General features: G+C 39.6%; 1 protein-coding gene across 2 annotated transcripts; it reads right to left on the reverse strand.

The window, feature by feature from the left end:
* Positions 1 to 727: 727 nt before the first annotated feature.
* NADSYN1 (NAD synthetase 1) lies at positions 728 to 15,997 on the reverse strand. Of its 2 annotated transcripts, none has more exons than XM_064715527.1 (21): positions 15,826 to 15,997; positions 15,625 to 15,685; positions 15,038 to 15,154; positions 14,124 to 14,177; positions 13,678 to 13,767; positions 12,762 to 12,813; positions 11,966 to 12,054; positions 11,014 to 11,131; positions 10,382 to 10,513; positions 9,790 to 9,864; positions 9,506 to 9,630; positions 9,263 to 9,311; positions 8,583 to 8,685; positions 7,743 to 7,911; positions 7,252 to 7,387; positions 6,100 to 6,206; positions 5,203 to 5,334; positions 4,979 to 5,048; positions 3,861 to 3,989; positions 3,207 to 3,383; positions 728 to 1,057 (listed from the first exon to the last, which is right to left on the reverse strand). In XM_064715527.1, exons 1-21 carry the CDS (start codon positions 15,908 to 15,910, stop codon positions 1,004 to 1,006), a joined length of 2,124 nt encoding a protein of 707 aa, XP_064571597.1. In that variant the 5' UTR covers positions 15,911 to 15,997; the 3' UTR covers positions 728 to 1,003. The 2 variants fall into 2 exon arrangements, with proteins under 2 accessions (XP_064571597.1, XP_064571598.1); XM_064715528.1 differs by lacking the exon at positions 728 to 1,057 and adding an exon at positions 2,751 to 2,852 and having other exon boundaries at positions 15,826 to 15,961.
* Between the last annotated feature and the right edge of the window lie 66 nt (positions 15,998 to 16,063).

A 16,063-nucleotide genomic window follows, 5' to 3' on the forward strand; every position in this document is an offset into this window, starting at 1 on the left:
TTTTGAACTTCTCTTCAGAATTCATCCACTCCCTATAGCTGGAATTGGAAGTGTCCAACTAACTGTGAAGGAAGGCAAATCACAGCTGGGGTTTTCCATTCTTCCTGAAGCATCTTTAACTCCAAGTGAATCAACTCCTGAATTGTAGAAAACAAATGTGGAGAATGTGCCCTTTTTAGCAGACATTTTCTGCTAGCACAATATAAGACTATTTCAACAGAAGTCTCACTGGGCCTGAGCTCTCCTGTTGCTGCAGTTAAGAATATTGTTTGCCTAGAACTGCAGAAATGCATTTCTTGTTTTCTCTATGAGAAGTGCACCTTTCAAATCAAACTTTAAAAAAGAAATGGGAACAGCTAAACATTAAATGAAAAGGCAGAAAAGGGCCTCAGACAAAGGAACAAACCCATCCTTTTTTATTGCTCCACGACACTGAACAAATGGAAAAGATCAGTTTGAAGACATGAAGTTAAAAATGGATGTGGGTAACACTCTAATTGAGCTCAGAGGACACTGGTTTTATACTTCATTCTGCAACATTCAAAGGAAACAAGAAGTTAAACTCTAAATTCGACCCCACTAACATGAAGATCATCCATCTGCTTCAAGACAGACATGCCTCCAACAACTTACAGAGTTTGACTTTGTGGCCACTCAAAACACTGGACCAGTTTACAAAGCCAGTGCCAGGTAAATAACAAAACATGTAGAATAAGAACTGAGTCAATTAGCATGACAAAATGACAAGTTTATTGCAAAGTAAGGTGAGTTCTTAAATTAAAGGCAATTAACTCAAGAAGTTGAAGGAGATCCTTAATGATCCCTTAGCCAAACTACAGTTTAAGTATATTGGGAGTAAAACAGGGAGTCAATTAAAAGAATTGATTACAACAGTCAGCTCAAGAACTGTTAAGCAGGTTATCCCTGCTCATTATCACAATATAATCCAGTTTTGAACATTCTGTTTGGCAAATTAATTACCACAGTTAAAAAAGACAGGAAGTCAGTCCACATCTTCAACTACAGAAATTCCTTCCTTTTTTTCTAGCTTGGATACCTGCATGTAAAAAAGAAACCAATTCAGTAGCAAAAATAAGCTGCTTCTTCCATCAACATCTCCCACTGGTTGTAAAAGAGACACACAAAGATCAGGTTTTTATGAAGCGAATAAATCTTTTGGTTTGACCAAATGCAGCTAATCTTGTGGTGTAACACTGGAAAAAGCAGAGGATGGCCTGCAGATATCTCGTCCTTGCAGGCAGATTTGCCAGCTTTCTTCTGGCAAATCTGAAGGAGCTGCATCACAGTTCCTTCAAATTGTGGCAGCTATTAAAATCCCAGTGAATATTTTGGCACCTGGAAGTGCATCATTTTTGCTCTGACCACAAATCCTTTAGTTCAGACACAGCTCCAAGGCAGAAGTTACAGAGTTCCTAGGGTTGTTCTAAACCCCCTTAGCCAGGTAGAGCAGAATGACACGAAGATTCTAAGAGCAAATCTCGTAATTCCCAGCAAATGATCTTAAATTATGATCTTAAATTCCTTTTACCCCTGTTCCTTCTACAGCAAATGCAAAGGGCATTTTGCACTAAAAATGAGTGGATAACTAAACTGGCTTGACTACATGCAAAGCAGAAAAGTACTTTCTACAAATCCAACAGATTTCTCTATCATTAGCACTCCAACTTATTTCCATTCACAAATGAGCTTGAGCTGTAACATGACTCTCCTACAGGAAAACTTGGCATTACCTAACTAAAGGTGGGGTTCATGTCAAGTTTATGCCATATTTTCACCGTCCTGTTACTATGCTAGAAAAATTTTAAGTGCAGATTGAGTCCCAGGAGCAGAATCATCAGTGGCACACTGTCCTAGAGAGTGATTCTCTTCAGAATTACAATTGTGCTGAACGCCTTCAGTAAGAAGAAACTCTTCCTATATTCCTTTTCTTGAATAGGGCAGATTTGACTCAAACCACTGCAAGTTATCATTTTCCAATCTTGCAAAGAGCTGCAGGAGCTATCAGTTCAGGTTACTCTAATCTACACAATAAAATCTTCCCTAAACTTGACTCCTGGTTCCCAGGAATAAATTGCAATGACCACTACCCTTACAGAGCACAACTGCTATTACATACAAATCTAGTTAGAGAATGTAAGAATATCTGCACCATTAAAAGATCTTAATCACATTTACTGTAAGCATAAAATAATTACATTTTGGTCCAGACCCTACAAAAACATTTTCCCAGACTCCCACTGAGACCAAAATAACTTTTGTCCTGGACTTCAGTGGGAAAAAGTCCAATGTGATGTAAAAATCCCTCACTATACTATTTTACAATTAAGTACTGCACATGGTAGCATTTATCCCAGGTTTCAAGGTATTAAAATACTATTACAACATGTCTGGCATTTCACAGATGAAGGAATTAGTATTTTATTACATGTATAAACATATTCTTAAAAGCAACTGGGGCGTAAAATCTCTGCCAGAAAAACTTCAAGGTGCTAAAATTCTTCACCCCAGCATTTGTGCCACAAAAGAGACATTAAAAATAAGTTTGAAGGGGTGGCTAAAAACTATAAAAAGTAAAGCATGGTTTCAATAATTGCCTGGGCCCCTCCACATCTCAGTGCTCAAACTGAGCATGGTACCATTAATGCTGCTGTGTTTGAGCAAACATGAATTTGTGAGTCAGCTAACTTGAGATTCAAAAAAGGAATTGCTGCAGAAGCAGCTGGGAGAAGCACTCACAGTGAATTGCTGCCTCTTACACTTGCTCTCCTCACACTGACGTGGATCAAGTCTTAATTCTGCAATTAAGCAGATCCCTTCAGACAGGTCCTGAACTGAAACCAAAACACAAAAGCTTGTTTCTCCCATTAGCACAGAACTTCACGAGTCTGGGTACACCTATTACTTTCAGTCCTCAGTACACGTATTCTTTTATTTTTTCTTGTTCTTGCTTTCATAGCAGTATGACAAAAAAAGAACCTAAACAGCCTACACTGAAATCAGGGGATTTCACCTCACGGTTATGTGAAAAGAACAATCACAGTTATTTCTGTAATAACTGCTACCCTATGTGTTAGTTGTCTTTTCCTGAGATTCACTGGAACTGGGCTTGACCCAATTTGAATAATTTAAATGCAAAATCATTCCAGAAGCAGAAGGCATTTACCTGCTTGTCAGAAGGCATTTACCTGTTTGTCTATACACCTGAACTGCCAGGACCACGAGCTGTTGTAGAGGAAAGGCCTCAGGTCGAAGCGGTTGTCCTCTGGACTGTAGTTTTCAGCGTGGTAGGAAGGAGTGAGGGTGGTCATTTTGTGCCTGTTGACTGAATACATCCTGAAGAAATGCTTAACCTTGGATGCCACCTGGTGTACAAAGAATGTAGCTTTTAACCAGATGAAGTTTCTTAGTATTTTAATTTAAAAACTGAGAGGAGCACAGCGTTTTGGAGACTGTTTTCTACTTTTACATGGTCTAAATATTCTTTCAAAACAAGAGACATTTTTTGTCTCAGAACACATAACCAAAGGCTTCAAGAGTAGTTGGTCATCTGTATTTTAGAGAACAATTTTCCCCAAGGTATAATTCTGAAGTAATTGTTTTCAAATTACTCAATTAACAAATGTTTTAGCAATTTGCAGCATGAGACAACAAGCTCCATTTAAGAGATTCAGGCCAGCTTTTCCAGCATACTCTGCTGCACCTGCAGAATAATCTCTAAACACAAAATAATGAAACTATTACTTTCAGTTAAAAAGAACCTGACCTTTCTCCAAACATGCTCTATTTTGGCCAAAGCATTAAACTACTTGATTTTTTTTTCTCTTTGGTTTTGTTATTACCTCTCTTGGAGTAAAAATTTCCTTCCATATATCAATCAGCTTACAGAACATACTGTATGGTCCAGCCTTTCCAATTTTCCTTAATTTCCCATAGATTGAGAGCTCTGCATATGTCATCCCCATATCTGCCTGAAAACGCACACAGAAAGTCAAAGAAAATCTTAACTATGCAAATTTTAATGAATACTTTCATAGAGCAATTAAAATAATCCAGTTAAATCAAAGAAACACCAAAATGATATTGTCAATATCAAAAAGACATAGTAATACTATGAGCAGAAATAAAAAAAACACTGGTATTTCTCTGAATTGGGAGATTGGAGGCTACAGAGGCCATTTTATCAGTCCTCTCCTTTTCAAAGTGATAGCAAAGAAAAGGATGTGGGGAGAAGAGTGCTTTGCCACCAGTCATTTTCATAGCGGTAAGGCCCTGACTTTCTTGTAATAGTAAAAAAAAACATAAAATAAATTGCATTTTACAACACCCATTCTTTTAAGTGCCAAGAAACCTAAAATAATTCAAAAATGTTAATTTGCTGTTTTGGAAACTATTGTCAACACAGATAGGGCAGGTGTGGGGAACTAATGCCTTGTTGACAGCTTTAAGACTGGTTATAACCCACCTGTCAGTAAGCATGGTTACATACAGGAGTAAACAAGAGCTATGGGACAAACCCCAGACTTTGGGGTAAGGCTAAGCATTTTAATGGCACTGCTCACTATTACCTTGTTACCATAATATTTTCTGAAAAATCCCTTTGCCAGGATTTTTCTCTTGAGAAGCCTCAGAAAGGAAATGTCAACAATAATTATTTGATTGCTTGGAATGTGGTCTTGAAGTTGCTTACCAACAGGTGCATCTTTGATTGGTTCCATGTGAATTGTTTTTAATTAATGACCAATCCCAGCCAGCTGTGTCAGACTCACCAAGTCTGTCATGGGTTTTTATTATCATTCTTTTCCAGCCCTCTGTTTGTATCCTTTCTCTGTATTTAATATAGTTTTAGTATATAATTTTTTGAATATAATATCATAATATAATAAATCAGCCTTCTGAGAACATGGGGCCAAATTCTCATCTCTCACCTCGTCCTGCGGACCCAACAACACCACATTACCTCATCAGTTTGAGCCACTTGTCCATCCACCAGGGGCTCCAACTCTGCAGTGGGTGGAGCTGACATTATACTGAAAGGGAGAGGGAAAAGGAGAAACATGGATTCCATGCAGTCTTATCAGTGTTGGTTTGTTAAAACAGCACTTCATCCCAAAAAATGAAGCACCTGGCTCAGACAGTTCCTCCAGTAGAATGAACAAACACAGTCACTGAATCATTGCTCACCTCCTGAGGGCTGTGAGCTGGAAGTTTTCAATGCAGTACTGAATGAAGCTCTTCAAATCAGTCTTGCTGATGCCACCAATGGGGTTGATATCAGCACTGGAGCAGTCGTACTTGGTCAAGTAACCACGGAGACTGAGCAAAACAGGAAATTTTATACAGCAACAGTTAATAATAATGTAACTGCACCATAATATATAACCCTTGACACTATAGAGAATTTATATGTAGCATAAAGAAAGGGAGAAACAAACTGCAGATTAGTAACATATTTACACCTAAAGGGCAACATGTTTAACTGCAGCAGGGCTATCCTAAAGCCATGACATTTCCAGAAGATGATACTTTAAACAATCATAAAGCACTGCAAAACTATCCATGTTGAGGCAATATGTTCAAAACAATTAAAATACTGTGATGACTAATTAAAACAATCTCAGATCTCAAAACACCCACACAACCAGCACACAGTACTCCCACAGCTTTAGAGGTTACCACTCCCACAATCTTACAGGGATTGCTTTAATCTTCAGATACCAGCTCTACTATCAGTACTCCAGATTTTAAGGTGTGCTTTTTCAGCTAAAAGTTCACATCTTCATTCCTAATACAGTAATTGAAAATTCAACAAATTGGGAAGTTAGCCTAGTGAATGCATAGGTAAGCTCTACTGAAAACAGCATTTTATGGGAAATGCTATAGCAATACTTTGGCTAAACCTCTGAAAAATACACAATTTCCCATTCAAGCTGATTTACCTATTTTCATTAATTTCACTGTTACCAGTGCATTCTTAGGTTGTTACCTCTTCTGAGCATAATCTACAGAGGTATTTGGTAGAGTTGCAGGAAATGACAGTGACCTGTTACACGTGGGTTTGGATTCCCAATTTTCACCAACCTTTCATCCACATTGGCTGTTCCCAGCACCAGCAGTCCCCCTGGCATCCCACGAGCCCACAGTGTCAGCTGAGCAAACAGGTAGGCAAGGACCATTCTTATTCTAGCCTGCAGAGAAAAATGAAAAGGAAAGCAAAATTTACATAGCAGAGTGATTTCTCCCCAGACACTTTTATTAATCAATTGTCTAAACAAGCTCATGAAGAACAAAATTTGGGCAGGGTAAGCATTTTTTGTCACTACAGGACATGAAAGAACACAAGCGCACACTGCTGCTCTCAAGGTGAAGAGAAAAGGAAGATTATTTTCTGACTTTAACATTTATAGTTTTCTAAAAGTGACAGTGGATTGGAGGGTGACAGTGTCACCTCTCCAATGACACTGGACAAACTAACAGTCTATCACATTTCTCTTATAAAAGAATGCAAAACAATGAGTTATTTACAGAAAATGTGTGAGAAGGTTAGTTACAAGAATGTAAATATCAGAAAGATTAGAAAATCTTAAAGAATTAGGGTGACCAAGCATGACTGCAAGAAGGATAGTCTTGTGGAGAAATTGCTGAACACAGTCAGGAAATCCAGGTTCAGTACCAGTACTACAGTTCAGTACTACTGCCACAGACTGAGGAAGTTTCTCCTGGCCAACTGCAAATTGGGGAGTAGTTGCCATTTGCTACCTCTGATAGCACTAACAAGGATCCATGATGGATGAAGCATGCAGATAAACCATATCCTTTTGTAGAGTAAATAAATCTCTCTAGTCTAATAGACAACATTTCTAAAAAGTTTACATTGCTTTTGTCCCCATTCTGAAACTCAGCTTTTTGTAAGGATGCCAAACCAACCTAGGATGCAGCTCCAGCAGAACTGTTGGTAATGTTAAGCAAATATCCACACTCCTCTGTGACCTAAACTTCTCCTGTTGCCAAAAAGCTGACAAAGAATTCAATGTTTGCTTCCAGAGCAAACAGCTGGATTTCTCCAGTAACAGAGAAAGATCAAGTCCTCAAATTAACAAAAACTATCAAACAGGATAACTAACACTCGGGAACTAAAGCAGAGTTGTTGGTTAGTTTAGAAAATAAAAAAAATCAACCCAAAGCCCACAGAACCAAAAGAGTGTGATGTGATTCAGCCTAGAGGATACACACCTGCACATTCTGGAGTGCCAGGCTCTCTCTGCTGCTCCCTCCATAGACAAAAAACTTGGGAGTTCGACCTGTCACCACACTGAAGATCTTCACAACAACTTTCACAGCTGCATCGATGTTCAGGCTGATGTGGTAGCTGAGAAGAATTCAAGCACAAGTGACTCAGCCAGCACAATCTGACTAGATAAAATAGAAAAAAACCCACCAAAAATCCACCCATCAAATGAAGTTTTAAGGTGCTAAAATCTCAGATCTGGTAGGAAGAAACTTGGGAAAGAATAACACTTCTCAGAGTCTGTTTCCAAAATTGCATGTCCTTTGCCAAATGCTTCTAAGCTGGCATCATTTTAACACTTTAGTAATAACATCTGTAGCATTCCTACTTAACCCACCTCCTATTCCTCTCTTATTTTTTTTCCCCTTTTAGAACATTTTAGATGTAAGTCTTTGCAGAACGTGATGGTTTTTTCCCGCCACTTCTGAGCTTGTACCTGCCTATTTGCTCAGCCAGCAGCTTGGCCCTGTTGCAGGTATCCTGGGAGGAGTTCTCACTAGCCATGTAGCACGTGGTGAGGACACGCTTGCAGAACTCCTGAGGATCCTCAGGGATGTAGGTCCCATCATTCACAATCCTGCGTGTATCAGCCAGCACATCTGCATCTGAGGACAGAGCAGAAGAAACAGAACCGGAGTGGAAATTATTGTGCTCCTGCCTTTGCAAAATGTGCAAATATCTTGTACGCCTCTTGTATTCCAATCAAGCTTTACAGTGCCCATGACAAATAAGACTACTACATCTATCTTCCCAGAAAAATTTCATCTATCAAATAAAAGAATTGCTGATTTTTCTTCTGATTTTGAGCACAGAAGTGTTAAATCCTTTAGATCTACTGAAGAATTTTCATAGAAAACACGATCCAGTATGCACAAAGACTTAGCTAAAAGCATGAAGTCTGCTTAAAGCCAGAACTTAAAGAACTTAAACCATTCCTAACCATGCTTTGTAGTGCTGCTTTTAACAGAAGGGGAAAATTCTCAGAATAAACTGGAGACTACATCAGCCAACATTTGAACAATAGTTTAGACAGAAACTAGTCTGAGTTCCACATCCAGGTCTTAAACCCAAACCAGAAACTATTATGCCAATTCAGAGAATCTGAATTTGGACACACATTTTTACTGGAATTTCTGAAGAGATACAAAGGACACCATTAGAACGACAAAAAAAGGGTCTGCAATTAATAAGCTCTTGCAGCTACAGCACCCAGCTAATATTAACTTATCCATAACCATTAATAAACACAGCTGGCCAGACACATAGATTTACTTACTGCCATTCTTGACTGCCAGGCAAACCTGGTGGCACATGGAATAAACTATGCAAGCTGTAGCAGAGCTGTCAATTCCACCACTCAGAGGTAGGAGAAATCCTGCCTTCAAAACAGAGCAAGGAAGAGGTTCCACATAACAAAATAAGGAAAAAAATATGTATTGTACCACTCAGAAACACACTCCTGTAGAAGAATGACAGGTATTTTCAAGACTTCATATTGTTCAAGGCTTATGTATTATTGAGGAAAAACAGAACAAACCACCCAGAGGAATTCCTCTAAACTCTCGTCAACTGGGTAATCAAATAAGCAGTCAGTGTAAAACCCTTTGCCTAGAAAAAATTCCAGTTGTCTTTACCCTCTAGTAAGACAGAAATGCTAATAAAAAAGGATAATATTTTTCATATATACTTTACTATTACACTGAACGACAACTTCATGTCACTTTGCTGCACTTAGGAAAGCACAATTCCTAAGGGAAAGGTGCACAGAGCATACTGAAATCACACTTGGAATACAATTTTTAAGTCTGACTGAGCTACCAGTGAAAAACTCAAACTTTGCACCTTGGACTAACATCAGTTTGGGTTACCAGCAGCACAGGAAAACAATTTGGATTGTGCCTGTGGCACAAAAGAAGTTGTGTATTGCAAGGGAAAAACAAACCCAGTTGTTCTTACCTGTTTGCTGCGCCTTAAATAGTCCCAGAGCCAACATGCAGGTCCAAGGCTGAAATTACAGAACATGATTATTCTAAGAAGGTTAGGGAATAACACCTAAGGCAAGTCAACATATTTACTGTGGTCTTCCAATGAGAGATTTTCTTTACTTATGTCTGAATAACATCTTATCTCTTTCTTTGAGTTTTGTTTTTTTTTTTAAACCAAAATAATTTTCAAGCAACAGATTCAGCATTCGATTACCTGATCTCCTCCTCAGGACTGTGGTGTCTCCACTGGATTGGCATACAAGTAGGAACAGCTAAATCATCAGGACACGACAGATCAAAGTTCACTTTTACTCTGGGATAAGGATTCACTTTACTTGCCTAAGCAATAGTACAGAAGAATTCAGAAGACACCAATTTTAACATAGTTTAAAAAAAACCAGCTCTCTAAGATACTGTGAAAATCAAGACATGCAAATACTTCTTATATCCAATACCCATTCAAACTTGGCACAGTTTGCAAACAGAAAGAGTTCTTACCGCCAAGTTACGAGATGAAATCTCTGCTCTGTAACTTCGAACATCCTCCAGGTCCAGAGTGGCAACCAGCACCTCCTGTGGAAAGGCTTTTAATATTAGATCACTCTACACAAACAGATAAACAATGTTTGGCAAAAGAAGTGTCATCAAGAAATGCCACAGCAACAGCTGTGGCAAAGGAAAAGGCAAGAAACGTTACTGGGGAAAGAGATGGAGCTTGCACATAATGTGAGGAAAGCTAGATGACAAATCTACTACTTTCTGAAATCAAAGTGAAACCTTGTGCCCACAAGACTGGGTCATAATTAGAACATTGCAGCCTTTGCCCTTTCTTCCTTTAAATAAGACAATCTCAATTAACAGAGTTTCTCCTCCTCATGGTGATTGCATACAAAAATGTTTTCATGAAGTTCTTCCACTGTGAGAGTTCTTCCTTCATCACAAAAGCAGGAGAGCTACTGTAGGTAATCAGATGTAGTTGAATAGCATAATTAAAATACACCCTTCTTAGTCTAGAGATATGGACCTAAATCTGGAATGTTTGGAAGTGTTGAGCATAAATGTCCCAGCAGCTGTGGGGTGAATACATTACCACATCATCCAGAGAGAACTGGGATCCTTGTGCAACTGTTTCTCCATTCATGGAAATCATTGCACAGCCATCATAATACAGACGATCACCATCACAGCCTTTCTGGTTTGCTAAAATATATATTCCACCATTCTGCCAGAGAAACAAACATGCAGGAAAGAGAAAAAAAAAAAAAAGCTGTTCAGAATGTAGCACCTGACAGGATGTTTAAAATCAAAATGTTGCTTCTCTGCTCCTGCTCTCCTTACAAATTTCCTCTCCCTTTACATTGTGAATGATTTATGGCTGGGATTCTCTCTTGACAGGAGTCTCTTAGTAGCAAGAGTCATTCCCTCAACCCAAACAGAGAGAGCTGCACTTCTAAATTAAAATTCTGAGTTCAAACTGAGGTTGGGAAAAGCAGGAAGGTGATGACAGAAGCTGTGTTTGGATATCAGAGGAGAGAGCAGATACTGTTAAATATAAGCAAAGCATGCTAAACTACAATGACAAAGCAGCTTTTTCACAGAGTAATGTACACTCATTGCTTTATTTTTGTGCCTATCACTGTTAGATAGAATTACAGACCAAATAATAAGTGTCTTCTCATCATTTTTCAAACACACAGAACTTTCCAATAGAAAAACACACACCTTGGCTGTGGCAGAATTCACCAAATCCACCCGGGCATGAGCCTTCCGCAGCACGTGGTGACTCCCAGAAGAGTTGGTGAAAATTTCCACTCCATCAAGTCCCATCTCAATGTGAGGGCTGTCAAAGCAAAAGGCACAAAAATAAATCACTACTGTGCTGTGAAAACCGCAAATGTCATTAAAAATCACTGACAAACAGAAACATTTATGTCACTGTCAGTTTTCTGCATGTCTTAGCTCAATCAAGGATAGGGCTTTCAAAAATATCTGTTTTCTTGCATTGCCCAGCTCCTCTGTCAAAGACCAGCAGTGGCTGCAGAGGTCAGGAGGGCTTTTGCTCACTCTATTCTAAACAAAATGCCTTCTACTCTATAGAAGGCCAGATCTCAAAGAAAGAGAGAATAATCTTGGTCTGAAAGGGTAACATGGATATACACTGCAAAGTCAGTTGTCCCATTTTCCTTGTCTTTTAGTAAATCCAAAAACAGAACTACAAGGAGAAGATTTTTACTGCTTTTTTTCTTTTTCCAATGTCATAAGAAAGAAATACTAAAAAACAAAAATCGCATCTTCAACACACCACATCTGCAGTTACAAGGAAATCAATGTAACTGGAAGATTTGGAAAAGTATCAGGAATGTGAGCACAAAAGTTACCTGTCATTTATTTCCTTAGGTCACTCTTTTCATTCTGCTTGTTTTTGGTATTTCTTCCCTACCTTCTTGTTTCAAGTTGATTTAGTTTAACAACCAACATTTCTTTGCCATCCTGCACCTAGCCTAATGAGGTCTTTCCCATGATGTATGTATTGCTCCTAATTATATTTTATCTTACTGGCACTTTCTGAAAGATAAATTACACAGAAGAATAATAAGCAGATCTCTACAAACATTTGATTCAGGCAGCTCCAGGGTATGTTTTACATTACTTTTTATTTCCTCTTCTCCTTTACCTGTTTGGTGCCCAGAGTTCTTCACATATTTCTGTTCCTAGGCAGGTATCTTTGGTCGCTAGCACTGCATCCCCAAAAGGAACAGTTTCCTGAGGAAAAACAAGAACATTCTTACACACATGCAGTAGAATAAGCTGTTCAATTCAAAAACTTGAACTGCAAATCTTAAGAAAACATAAATTTGAGTGCTTACTTATGTGAAATTAGTGACACAATATCAATCACATTATACCTTCTTTCATTTTATACCAAGTCGGATTAAAAAAAAAATTAAAAAATTCTGAAATGCAAATTTCTGGACTGATTGAAATTTCATGTTTTTATTTCAGTAGTCTACAGATCCAATGCTTTGCTTAAGGACAGGTATTAAACAATCTACAAAACAGAGACTGTCTGTTGCTAGAAATCACACTCATGCTTTAGTGGGAACTAGCATAAATTTTAGATCCTTCTGAGCAAATAAGGTTTAAATGATTTTTAATTTAATTTTTTTAACCTAAAAACACATACTCAATTCTAGTCTCAAGCACAGAAAAACTCAGTACCAAAATTGTGCAAAATATGGCAATCGAGGTTCTGTATGTACAAATAACTGAGGCAGATTTAAAATTTACTTGCTTTGCTGCCACACACTAACATAAATAATGTTAAATTATGCTGTCATTTAATGCAACTTAGAACCACCACTGAAATATATGAATCTAAATCACGACTGGCAGCAGAATTTTGGAGACTACAGTTGTTAATTGCTGAATCTGGAAGATGCAAAATTAAAAAAAAACAAACAACAGCTTACCTGTCCAGTCACTTCCTGAATTATCCTGGGCAGAAAATATTCCTCCACATGTCTAAATCAAGTTAAGAGATTGTGAATACATCATTACATAAATCACAGCATAAAAACTGGTTCTCATTTCACCTTCTAACATTGGTTAAAGAAACTCTATTGCAGTTGCACAGGGCTGTGTGTGTTTAAAAAATGAAAAAAAAACGAACTTCATATTTTCTGTGGAATTAATCAGAAATGCTAACATTTTAAGATAGCAACATCTGTGCTTCAGAAAGGCAATGTAAGGAATGCCCCATCCTGGCTAGAAAGCAGAGCTAACAAAGAACACACCATGCAAGGCAAATGCCAGGTGCAAGTTTCTCTTTTTGCAGGGTTACTACACAAGCAGTGCAGAACCAGCTGGGGCTCAGAGGAGGATCAGAAGTGCTTTGCTGAGACCCTGGAGCTGGAAACATTCCCTGACTACAAGAGGAGTGCACAGCATCAGAGATGAGTGCCAGGTGTGTTCTGCAGCATCATACAGTAGGCAGCTTTCATTCAGTGCAGAAGTTCTGACAGAGCTCATCCATTTCGGTGTTTGCCAGCTCAGGACTGGGATGCAGCACTCAGGAGACAAACAGAGCCCCTCCAGTCCTGAGCTGGCCATTCTTAGAAAGCACACACCAGGAAAATGACACTCTACACTGGCTGTAGGATCAAGGATCAAGCAGCCCCACTTTTTTTCCTCCAGCTCAGCAACTCAGAGTTTGACTGCTCAATAAGCTTCCTAACCAAGCTGCAACCATGTGGCTTGGCTGACTCTGTCCTGCTGCTCTCCCTGTAGCAGCCAGTGAGTATTTGCTGTAGATATTTCAACCCTGCTGCTGTGGCTGCAAACAGCAAGCTGTGTTTTTTAACACAATTCCTAGAGTTGCCAGAATACCTTGCTTTGCTCCATGGGGAGAACCATCTAAGTTCCCTGTAGTTTCCTGAATTTGCCAGTGATATTTTTGGTCTGATCAGAAGAATCTTCCTTAAATAAAACAAAACAGAAAAACTGGGTTAACACAGGATGTACAGCCAAACAAGCCTATATATGAACACTGATTAAGAACAACTTCTTTTCTTCTTTTATAATGTAACATTTTTAAAGTTTCTTGCAGACTCAAGGGGTTTTTCTGAACTTTTCCAGAAAGCAGTGGGAATTCAGTTTCCACAAATCAGAAAAGAAAAAATAGATCATGAGAAACCTTAGCTGTCTCTCAGAATTTAGCAAATATGAAGATAAATCCATCCCTCTAAGTAGCACTGAAGAATCTTGCTTGAAGGCCAAACTGGTGTGTGAAAAGATAATGCGTTACCTCACAAAACATATCAAGAACTACTCACTTATTTAAAAAGATCACTCGACAATTATAGCGAACATTTCTGTGCATAACAGGCCTGTGAAAATAAGAACCAAAATCAGCAATGACTACACTCATTAAATGAAATTATAAAAAGCTACAGAATCTACTTTACTGCAAAAATATTCAGAAGACCTCACTGGAGGGAATCAAGCAAAACAATATGTGATGTTTTAGCTTCTAATTTTTTAGTTAAAGTAGTAGCTAGAAAAAATCTGAGTTACTGACTGTGGTGTCAATCTCAGATATATCAACTGCTACCTGAGCCTTAGGAACATGAGCAGCACACCAGAAGATTCCCCATGGCTGGGCCAGGTTATTTAATCAAATGTGACCTCCTGTGACACTGCCAACCCAGTTCAAAATCAAACCAGCTTTACACAATTATATCAATACTAACACATTAATTTTACAGATATAATTTATCACCCTTCTTTGTGTGTCAGCACAAGGCTTACAATGGCTTCAGTGAGTTTCACATATACTTATGTTGTCTGTCAGTGAAAACAGCCCCCACATTCCCACAAGACAGTCAATTTATAAAACCCTTTGAGTCACACCTCACACAAAGTCTGACCTGTGACAATAAGTACGAGACATTAAGATTTCCAATATATTACTGTAATTATCCAATATATAACTGTAATATATAACTGCAATTATCCTATTTCTCTCTTGAAGGATTAGCCACCGGCAATCTTTGGAAGGATTATCTTTTAGAAAGTGTCTGCATGTTGCAATCCTGGTCATGGTAGTTAAAAAGGGAAAAGCAGTGCAGTTCCTAAGATACGTTTGAGAGTTCGGTGCAGAGCCCTCGCTATCCAGAGCATGGCACAAGCAGTATTCCCTAAGGACTTATGCCTTTATCACAGGTTTACAACAACAAAATAAACTTACATTCCCACATCACAGATAATATCTTGAGTAGCTGGAGACTCCAAGAGCTTTTCCAGAACTTGAAACGAATGCAAGAGTGTGTCAGACTCATAAAAGTGATCTGAGCAGCCATACCCACTGTGTATAGAAACAAGGAGAAACCAAAAATTCAGCAAGATGAGCACCAGAGCCAAAGAACCAACACTACTTCAGACAGGGAGAATTTCACCCACATACGTAATTTATATAGAAAATGAACAAGCAGTGCTGTCAACACCATCCCTATTTACAGCATTTAAAATTCTGCAGCGTTCTATATCACCCCATGATATTCCTTCCAGGACAGCAGGCAGAAATCAAAGCACTACAGCTCCCCTGCAGGAAAACTCACTGAAATAGGTTAAAAATTGTCGCTTCCAGTCAGGTTTCCAAGACAAGAGATCCAGTCCTGTGCTCACCACTACAGTGATTTTCTTTGCCCCTTTGACGGCCGCACGCTCCAAGCACGGCTCTGGGCACTGCAGCGCCTCGGGGCCAATGCTCTTCCCGACTGTTCTTGCACAGTTCACTGGAATCGCACCAAAGCAGAGCCAGCAAAGCGCCCTTACCAGATTTCGAGCTCTGGCCCAAGCCGGTACCGGGCTCCTTTGCTCTTGGCGATGTCGATACCTGGAAAAGTGTTGGGAGTGCAGTGCGTGAAACAGACAGGGGCTGCGCTGCGCCGCCCGCGGTGGGAGGGAGGGAGGGAATGAGAGAGGCAAGAGGCTCCTAATGGCCGGGGGCAGCCAGCCAGCCATCTCGACACTCACTTCTGAAAATCCTCTCCAAGTTGCCCTCAAAGTCTAGAGCCCACTGGTTCAGGGCGCAGGTGGCCACGGTCACCGCCCGGCCCATGACGGCCCCGCCGCCTTCCGCGCTGCTTCCGGGGCGGTGCCGGGCTGGGGCTGCCGGTCCCTGCTCCGGTCCCTCCTCCCGGCCCTGCTGCGGCCCCTCCTCCCGGCCACTCCTCCCGGTCCGTCCTCTCGGTTCCTCCTCCGGCCACTCCTC

Source organism: Zonotrichia leucophrys, chromosome 5 (assembly GCF_028769735.1).
Source record: "Zonotrichia leucophrys gambelii isolate GWCS_2022_RI chromosome 5, RI_Zleu_2.0, whole genome shotgun sequence".
In the NCBI taxonomy this organism is placed as follows: domain Eukaryota; kingdom Metazoa; phylum Chordata; class Aves; order Passeriformes; family Passerellidae; genus Zonotrichia; species Zonotrichia leucophrys.

What these genes read in the sequence shown, in the direction of transcription:
- NADSYN1 (XM_064715527.1), bottom strand. Translation starts at nt 15,910, where the DNA reads ATGGGCCGGGCGGTGACCGTGGCCACCTGCGCCCTGAACCAGTGGGCT. An exon ending in ATTATCTGTGATGTGGGAAT is followed by an intron (nt 14,178 to 15,037) that starts GTAAGTTTATTT and finishes TTATTTTCACAG; the next exon opens with GCCTGTTATGCACAGAAATG. An exon ending in TTTCATCTCGTAACTTGGCG is followed by an intron (nt 9,631 to 9,789) that starts GTAAGAACTCTT and finishes ACTATTGCTTAG; the next exon opens with GCAAGTAAAGTGAATCCTTA.